Source organism: Trichomycterus rosablanca, chromosome 19 (genome assembly GCF_030014385.1).
Source record: "Trichomycterus rosablanca isolate fTriRos1 chromosome 19, fTriRos1.hap1, whole genome shotgun sequence".
Lineage (NCBI taxonomy): Eukaryota > Metazoa > Chordata > Actinopteri > Siluriformes > Trichomycteridae > Trichomycterus > Trichomycterus rosablanca.
In genome coordinates, this window is record NC_086006.1 from 2,250,004 (window position 1) to 2,260,000 (window position 9,997).

At 46.8% G+C, this 9,997-nt stretch overlaps 1 protein-coding gene across 1 annotated transcript in view; it reads right to left on the reverse strand.

The window, feature by feature from the left end:
- Positions 1-4,109: 4,109 nt before the first annotated feature.
- The window catches only part of slc39a5 (solute carrier family 39 member 5), a 9,458-nt gene continuing 3,570 nt past the window's right edge, over positions 4,110-9,997 (reverse strand). Inside the window, exons 4-11 of the mRNA XM_063016004.1 lie at positions 9,382-9,559; positions 8,322-8,491; positions 7,976-8,095; positions 7,828-7,885; positions 7,179-7,331; positions 7,011-7,091; positions 5,661-5,851; positions 4,110-4,259 (exon numbers count right to left, since the gene is read on the reverse strand). Coding sequence (XP_062872074.1) covers positions 4,110-4,259; positions 5,661-5,851; positions 7,011-7,091; positions 7,179-7,331; positions 7,828-7,885; positions 7,976-8,095; positions 8,322-8,491; positions 9,382-9,559 — 1,101 coding nt within the window. The remainder of the gene's footprint in view (positions 4,260-5,660; positions 5,852-7,010; positions 7,092-7,178; positions 7,332-7,827; positions 7,886-7,975; positions 8,096-8,321; positions 8,492-9,381; positions 9,560-9,997) is intronic.

Consider the following 9,997-nt stretch of genomic DNA (forward strand, 5'->3'; position numbering starts at 1 on the left):
TAAAGAAAAATGTTCATTTTGGCGTTTGGTGAGCACGTCTGCAGGATTTTCACTTATAAACTTGTTAACAGACCAAACTACTTTTCTTTGCTTTGTGATTGTAAGCAATCAGTACACATTGAGCACACCGCTTTAAAAAAATAATACAAGTAGCCTCGAGTTTACGGCCAAGGACCAATCTACGACCGAGCGTAATTTGTTAGATTGTTTTTATTATTGTTATTAGTATCGAAACGAGCAATATAATGGAGAGGATTGTGTATTTTGAAAGATTTGATTTGGGTCACTTGTTTATTCCACGGCACCTTAGGTAAACACCCTCTGCTCGCGTCTGAATATTACACGTGGGTGCAGAGAGAGCCTTACTTCAGTCGGACTGAATGTGAATTTACAGGATTTCGGGCCATTTCCGATGGGCCGCCCGGGTCCGAGTCGTCCCCCTGAGATCCGGGTCTCCGAGACTTTCCAAGATCGCCGTTACTAGGAAATAAAAATGGAAAGAAATAAAGAAGACTATGCTCTGATCGTGCCAGGCAGCACCGTGTGTGTGTGTATCTGTGTATTGTGTATGAACACAAGTGGGGTCACATCCAAACCTCGTATACCTCATCAGCATCTCTGCAAACGCTCTCATCCCGTCGTTTTTAAGTCAGTGGAGACGCCATCACCAGCACGTGCTCGATGCCCGGGACCAGAGCGGGCACCCCGCGCCATGACCTATCTGCTTTACACGCGTCTGCCTTCGCTTGAAGCATGGACCCAAAACCAGAGTTTTATTTCCTATCGGTTCATGAGGAGTAGCATTATTCCTACCTCTTGTGTGTTTCAGCTCCATGTGCCGCGGGAGTCGGTAGAAACGCGTACCGGACGGAAGCGTGTGTGTGTGTGTGGGGTCGGAATATAGAGAGAACACAGTACCAGTAGAGTACCAGTGGAATGTGAAGCCAGACTGTATTAGAAACCATATCTCGTTCGTCTTTATATCCTGCTCCCTTCCCGCGATACTTCTAATGATGTCACGTTGCCTAATTAGCATTTCTGAAGTTTGCGAAAAACAGGGAAGCCGATCAGCCTATCCGAGCCGGCGTCCGTCACGCCGGCTGTCTCCCCCCCCCCTCCCCTCTCCGACTGTGTCTTTCATTTTCTCGCATCTTTTCCTTTCTCAATGTTCACTGTGAGCCCTCCGAATTCAAGTTTACAGCTCTCCGCGGAGTGTACGTGAGATTCCGGGCATTGTGCGGGTGGGTGCATGACTTTGGTACCTAAGCAACAAAAATCGATTTTTCTACTGGCGGTGCGGGGTTCAAAAGGGCATAGGTTGGCATTAAAAAATAGAATAAAAAAATATATATATATAAATAATAAACGACATCCTGTACTGACGGGGTGTGTGCAATCCCCGAGCCTTACGCCGTTTCGTTTCGGGACGCATTCGGACCTCCTGTAGCCTGACGTATTATATTAGCGTGGACGAGAGAAGCAGACGGTCCCCACACTGAGCCCGAACCTGTGCCCATCGCCCCCCCCATCCCAGAACCTCAAGCCATTCATTTCTTTGTGTGACAATGCAATCCTGAAAGCACTTTGCCTTGTTAATTCCTAGTAGGAGCTTGTAAATGGTTGATTGTTACTAACAGATGTAAACATCTGTGCGTGCGTGTGTGTGTGTATTTAATTAAGAAGGAACATTTATTCATTGTTTAAAATTTGGTATTATATGAACTCGGTCTGTCTGACTTTAAAACCACAGAAATAATGAAACCTGTACATTTTGCGTTTGCCAGTTTCATAATATGCTGCAGCCAGTAGGTCTCGTCATTCAGTATTGTGGCTTAGGATTGGTTATGTTTGAAATAAAGTGCTATTGCTTAATACAAAAATCCTCTCGTGTCTTTTTCAGCTGTTTTATTATTGTTTTTATTGTCATTATTCATTTTTCATTTGATCGTAGTTACAATTACAACGATTAAATCTCAAATTAAATCAGACCCTTTATAAATGACTACATTTGAAATACACAGACTAGGCATAACATTCTGAGCACTGAGAGGTGAAGTGAATAACACTGATTATCTCTTCATCACGGCACCTGTTAGTGTGTGTGTGGGGGGGGGGGGGGGGGTATATTAGATCGCAAGTGAACATTTTATCCTCAAAGTTGATGTTAGAAGCAGGAAAAATGGACGAGCGTGAGGATCTGAGCGAGTCTGACGAGGGCCAGATTGTGACGGCTAGCCGACTGGGTCAGAGCGTCTCCAAACCTGCAGCTCTTGTGGGGTGTGTCCCGGTCTGCAGTGCTCCGAGGAAGGGACAGTGGTAAACCGGCGACAGGCTCACTGATGCACGTAGGGAGCGAAGGCTGGCCCGTGTGGTCCGATCCAACAGACGAGCTCCTGTAGCTCAGACTGCTGAAGAAGTTCATGCTGGTTCTGATAGAAAGGTGTCAGAATACACAGAGCATCACAGTTGCAGGGCTGTTTTGGCAGCAAAAGGGGGACCAACACAATATTACGAAGGTGGTCATAATGTTATGCCTGACCAGTGTAAATGTCAACTCGGATGGAACACACAAACAGTAAACTACACGAGATTCACCCCAATGTCAGGAACAAACCAAAAATACATTGTGGAAAACGTACAGACCAGGTTATCTACGCGTGTAGAACAGGCCGTTCTAGACCGACACTTAATATGAGGAGAAGACTGCACACTATGCAAGGAATGTCGGACGCCCATCACCATAAAACATCCTGAATGAACGCCTACATACGCGCACTACACACGCCCAAAACATTAAAATAAACTCACCAAAGATGATACAGAGAAAATCCATCCTCATTAACCCTTTCATGCATGGTGGTCACTACAGTGTTACTGTTTTCCATGTGCATAGGTTTTACTGTTATTGATGCACGACAGCCTTTTAAGGGGACGCTACCAAACAACTCGGTATCGTCTGGGTTCCATCTGCTGTGGGGATTTCTGTAAAATCCTTCTACTAAAAGGCATCTTTGCTGGTAAATAAAATTTGAGCACAACAAGCAACGTCTAAGAAGCAACACAATCGCTGTGTTGTTGAAATATTTATTTTTGAAGCAGTAAATTACAATTAACCGCATGTCCACTACAATGGCTATCATGTACATATATGAGAATCTTCTGAATGTTCTTTGTACCTACATGAGATGCACTGAGATCAGCTCAAGGAAGCAAAAAAGATGCTCCATGCACTCAACAGACCAAGTACCTTGTGCCCCGGCTGCTTTGCTAACGTATCGTGAATAGATTTTACACACAGACCAGTTCATTGACTGGAAACATGAGAGCATTTTGTTGTACATCGTTAAAAGTTTGTGTTTTACTTCTAAATTTATTCATTTCTAAAAATGATTGTTCTATTCATTGTGCTGTTGATGAAATATCGCTCCGAGTGGACACATGAATAACTCTTAATTAATGACATTGAGAATTTAAAAAAGCAGTTCAATAGTTCTATTAGCCTGAAAGGAAAATAAAAATTGATTCGTGTTGTTATAATTAATGCATATGAGACTGAAGACATGTACACTGTCAAGTCACAGGCAGCAGCTGATATCCAGAGGAAGCAGTGTGTGCAGCACGGACAGCAGCTAGACGGGCTGGGAGTGACTCAAGGTCCTGGTAGGTTCTCACAGATGCTCAACTGAGTTCAAGTCTGGGGAATTTGGGGGGCCGGGTAGTACTTAGAAGTCTTGGTCGTGCTCTTCCAACCAATGTGGGACGTTCCCATCCGCCCCAGGGAAGATAATCAGTAAATCGGTTGAGCGTGACTTCCTTCATGAGCTACACGCTGCAGGGAGGAAGTGGTGATAATAATGTGACTCGACAGTGTATAAATATATAATACAAGACCAATAACACACCGAATCCTGCTGTGGATATCACAGATGTGAAGACATGGCGTATTAAAAGCAATCATCAGGGTTGCGGCAGGAACCTAGACATGGTGAAACCTATCACAGAATCGATTACGTTCTGCTTAGTCCGACTGAAACGGCTTCCAAATCGTCCTTCCAGCTTTACAGATCCTAAGCGGTTCGACCTGGCAGTCATTCCTTCGTCTCGTCCCGTCATCCGTCTCCCAGGTTGACGGCGATGTTCTCCTCGAAGAGCGCGATGCAGAGCATGATGGCTCCACCGGAGAGCAGACCCAGACTCTGCAGGACGAAGCTCGTGACGGGACCCAGTGAACCTCGTTCTCCGTGAAGCATCTCCGGCATCTGCAAGCACGAACAAATCATAATTAAATATAATCCATTAATACTGCTGAATAAAACTGACCACTAATGCAGTGATATAGCCAACAGTATTACACCGATCAGCCATAACATTAAAACCACCTCCTTGTTTCTACACTCACTGTCCATGTTATCAGCTCCACTTACCATATAGAAGCACTTTGTAGTTCTACAATTACTGACTGTAGTCCATCTGTTTCTCTGCATGCTTTGTTACCACCTTTCATGCTGTTCTTCAATGGTCAGGACCCCCACGGGACCACCACAGAGCAGGTATTATTTAGGTGGTGGATGATTCTCAGCACTGCAGTGACACTGACATGGTGGTGGTGTGTTAGTGTGTGTTGTGCTGGTATGAGTGGATCAGACACAGCAGCGCTGCTGGAGTTTTTAAATACCGTGTCCACTCACTGTCCACTCTATTAGACACTCCTACCTAGTCGGTCCACCTTGTAGATGTAAAGTCAGAGACGATCGCTCATCTATTGCTGCTGTTTGAGTCGCTCATCTTCTAGACCTTCGTCAGTGCTCACAGGACGCTGCCCACGGGGCGCTGTTGGATGGATATTTTTGGTTGGTGGACCAGCAGTGACGGTGAGGTGTTTAAAAACTCCAGCAGCGCCGCTGTGTCTGATCCACTCATACCAGCACAACACACACTAACACACCACCACCATGTCAGTGTCACTGCAGTGCTGAGAATCATCCACCACCTAAATAATACCTGCTCTGTGGTGGTCCTGTGGGGGTCCTGACCATTGAAGAACAGCATGAAAGGGGGTAACAAAGCATGCAGAGAAACAGATGGACTACAGTCAGTAATTGTAGAACTACAAAGTGCTTCTATATGGTAAGTGGAGCTGATAAAATGGACAGTGAGTGTAGAAACAAGGAGGTGGTTTTAATGTTATGACTGACAGAACTTTTATTTTAAGTTTCAGCCATAACAGTTGCTAACAGGTGTAATAAATCAATTATAGAAAGGAAATCAGTTTAGGGAAGGCCCTTTCCTGCCCCTGTGCACAAAGCAAGCTCAGATTAAAGAAACTCCAGTGTCCTGCAACAGAGCCCTGACCTCAGCCCCACTCAACAGCTCTGGGATGAACCGGAACATCAACTGAGCCATACAAATGCTTTCATCTCTTGACTGAATGGGAACAAATTCCCACAGACGTGTTTCAAAGTCTTGCAAGAAGATCACATAGAGGCTCATGGTCTGGTGTCCAGATACTTTTAACAATATGGTGTATATTTGTAGCAGAGATGGTGATTCATTCAAACCCAACAACACTGTACCTACTGCCTCTACTTCTATACCCGTCATGACATGCATGTTCCTTAAAGTGTGTCTGTAAAGAGAAAAGCTGCGTCTGCCGTTCTCACCATGTCAGTGAGAGCCACGTAGAGAAAGACTCCGGCGGTGATGGTGAGGATCCAGGGTGAGTGCTGTGCCCACTGGTGACCCAGTACGGTACCGATCAGCACCCCGACGTAGCCCAGCAACGCGGAGAGCAAACTGAATACCGCCAGGCTGCGTACGGGCCAACCTGCCGACATCAGCACAGCCAGATCACCTGAACACAAAACGACAAGGTTACGACCCCGCCCGCATGATACAGAAACATGATACAGCACACGGCTGTGATTCAAATATTACTGAAAATTCCTGTAAGTGATCATGAGTGTTTCTATAACGGTTGCTAGTGTATTCCAGTTGTGTTGTTAGGTAGTTACTATGCCATTTTAAATGCTGGCTATGAAGTTGCTTAGCTGTTGCTATGTTGTTCTGGGTTTCCATTGCGTTTCTGGTCCAGCTAGCCAAATGCTTTGGTATCACAGGAAGTTTCTAGGGTGTCGCTAAGCATGTTTCCACGTTGATTCAAGTGGTCTGTAGGGGAGTTTAGCAGTTGCTGCATTAGATCATATGGTTGCCATGTTGTTTTAGGGTGTTGCTAGGTGGTTGCTGTGGTATTTCAGGTGGTTACTGCAATATTTCAGGATGTTGCTAGGTGGTTGCTGGGTGGTTAATGTAATGAAGGCACGGTGGCTCGGTGGGTAGTACTGACGCCTCACAGCAAGAAGGTCCTGCGTTCTATCCCCAGGTGGGGCGGTCCGGGTCCTTTCTGTGCGGAGTTTGCATGTTCTCCCCGTGTCTGCGTGGGTTTCCTCTGGGAGCTCCGGTTTCCTCCCACAGTCCAAAAACATGCAGTCAGGTTAATTGGAGACACTAAATTGCCTTATAGGTGAATGTGTGTGTGTGTGTGTTTGTGTCTTCAGGGTGTTACTGTGAAACCTGGAATAGGCTCCAGCACCCCCTCGAGACCCTGATTGGATAAGCGGTGAGTGAGTGGTTACTGTAATATTTCAGGATGTTGCTAGGTGGTTGCTGTGGTATTTCAGGTGGTTACTGGTATATTTCAGGAGGATGTTGCTAGTTTGTTGTCAGGTTGTTGCTATGGTAATTCAAGTGATTGCTGATGTGTGATTTGCAAACTCTAAAGCATATAGTTGATTTGCTGTAATATTTGGACCGAACGGGCACAAATTCCCACAGATATATGTCAACGTCTTGTGAGAAGCCTTCTCAGAAGAGCTGCTGTTGTTCACATAGAGGGTCACTCTGTTTTAACAGCATTTCTTTTTGAGATGGGACGTCCAACAAGCTCATGGTCAGGTGTCCAAATACTTTTGAAGCAGTGTGTGTGTGTGTGTGTGTGTGTGTGTGTGTTGTACCCAGCTCGTGAGGAAGTTCATGACACAAGACGGCGATGGTGGTGCTGAGTCCTCCGCTCAGGCTCTGAGAGAACGCAACTCCTGCACGAGAGACAGAACAGGAACGTTTGACCTCCGACCCTGATGATGATTTTTGTCCGATAATTTGGACCCCTCATGACCCCTTACCGATTGCTAGTCCGTCAGTCAGGTTGTGTATTCCATCTCCCATCACGACCATCCAGGCGACGGTGCTGAGGCCCGAGGAACCGCGGGCGGGCGGTCCGTGAGAATGGCCGTGACCAGATTCTGAGCTCCCAGCATGCTCCACGTGAGAGGAACCTGCAGAATGGACAACATCGATGTATTAACCAAACAGCTGTAAAGAGAAGCACCAGCAGCTGATCTCCATTACCCCCCGTCTCACAGTGCAGTACCATCGATCAGCCAGCAGAGGTCGTAACTGCAGCACTTATGAGGAACCCAACGACCCTTAATTACTTCTGATGAGCCAATCATTGTCCTTGTAGGCGCCTGGCCGTAATGTCAGCACTGTTGGTGATGTCATTAATTTTCAGTAATTGTTTCACCCTGATCATGGTCGGGGTGGGTCCATCACCACCCCTAAACACTGGATGGATGCCAGGGATACTCTCGGAACAGAGCGCCAGTCGCTCAAAGATTCATTCACCCACTCACATCTTTATATAGAGTGATTAGAGGCAGGGTTCAAACCAGTGATGCAGAGGTTGTGTGACACTCCTACAACCTGCTGCTCTATCATCCCACCTAACAAAACGTCTGACCATAAAGACCTGAATCATCTTGTAATACTCACCGCCCAGCGCCTCCATCTCCCGAGCCTCCTCCGCGCCCCGCTTCCTCTTCTTGGATTCCTGTGGGATAAGAACATCCGCCGTTCTGATTTCAGATTTCGGTTTAGCTTTGCGCTGGATAACGTGAACGTTAGCGTGTATGAATCTGACCTTGTGTCGCTGTCGGAGTCCCAGCGCGCTCTCGAACACGAACAGCAGGTAAAGACCCGCCAGCACGCTGAGTCCTTTCAGTACCGAGTCCTGATGATCGCTGTGGGGCCTCGAGTTCGCCTGACGCACAACAAACAAACCAGAACCGCGTTTACACCATCTACACTACAGTAAACATAAATCTGTGTCTGTGTGGATGCCCGGTCGGTCAATAGCACAGCTATAAACCCTGGACAAAGTCCCAGTCCATCACAGGACTACCGGACATAATCAATCATGTCTGTGTGGGTGCTCGGCCAGTCGATAGCACAGTCCCTTACACACGTGTAACTATAAACCTACTTACATGGGGCAGCAGGTGCAGCAGGGCGTCTCCACACAGGGTGCCCACTGCCATGGCAGCCATGGGGCACAGCAAGGTCCGGAGGGTGGCAGGTCGGATCAGGGGTGCCAGTCCGAGAGCAAACAGGGACGGCAGACTGATCACAAGCAGCGCCAGTGAAGCCCAACCTAGAGCTGAAAGAAAAAGAGACACCCAGTCTGGCTTTCATTCCCTGGAAATGCTTCCGTCTGCTTTTTTAATGTGTACGAATTCCCACAGACACACTCCACAATCTTCCAACAAGCTTTTGTTTAGGTGTCCACATACTTTCCGCTATACAGTGTAGCGTGTATTCACATGGCACTTTATGGATTTGAGTTTTACTGCACAGCTCCAGAACCCCGGGTTCGAACCATGGGAGTCATGGGGGCGTAACGGAGGGTGACGGAATGACCAAAAGTATTCGGACACCAGATCAAACGGTATTAAAACAGAGTGACCTCTGTGTGATCTTTCAGCTGTATCAACAGCCGGTATTCTGAGAAGGCTTCTCACAAGGCTTAGAATATGCCTGTGGGAATTTGTGCCCATTCAGTCCAAAGATGACAGCATTTGTATGGGTCAGTTGATTGAGTTCCAGTTCATTCCAGAGCTGTGGAGTGACTCTGTGGGCTGAGGTGCAGGAGTGTCTTTCATGTCTTTATAGAGCTCGCTTTGTGCACAGGGGCAGGAAAGGGCCTTCCCTAAACTCTTCCCTAAGCTTTATTTACATTACAGTATTTAGCAGACACTTATCCAAATTGACTTACAGTACTGTGACAGTATGTTTTCTAAGCAATTGAGGTTGAAGGTTCTTGCTCAAGGGTCCAACAGCGGCAACCTGGCAGTGGTGGGGCTTGAACCGACGACCATTCGATTATTACTTCAGTACCTTAACTGCTAAGCTACAACTGCAGCTGGTGTAAGCGTTTCCTTTATATACCTGATTTATTGCACGTTAGCAATTGTTGTGGCTGAAACACATGAAGGGGCGTCCCAATACTTTTGTCAGAAGTAATAACACATACAGAAGCGACTGAATGACCTTTAAGGAAATGCACGTCGTATTTAGCTTCCTGAGCGTCGGGGTCTGTGTGGCGGAGACACACGCCGCTGTCGATCTGATACAGCAGCGCAGGACACAGGAAGGTGAAGTGAGCCGGGGTGATGTGGGACGCCCGACCCAGACCGAAGTTCCAGAGCAGCTGGGTGACGTTCAGACACTGAGAAACGGGTGAGAGAAGATTTTAACGTTTTAGTACCTCAGTAGTGACACATATTTATAATTCAGTCATTGTTTTTCATCTCTATCATACACCGATCAGCCATAACATTCAAACCACCACCATTAAAACCATTACTGACTGTAGTCCATCTGTTTCTCTGCATTCTTTGTTACCCCCTTTCACCCTGTTCTTCAATGGTCAGGACCCCCACAGGACCACCACAGAGCAGGTATTATTTAGGTGGTGGATCATTCTCAGCACTGCAGTGACACTGACATGGTGGTGGTGTGTTAGTGTGTGTTGTGCTGGTATGAGTGGATCAGACACAGCAGTGCTGCTGGAGTTTCTAAACACCTCACTGTCACTGCTGGACTGAGAATAGTCCACCAACCAAAAATATCCATCCTGAAGGTCTAGAAGATGAGCGACTCAAAC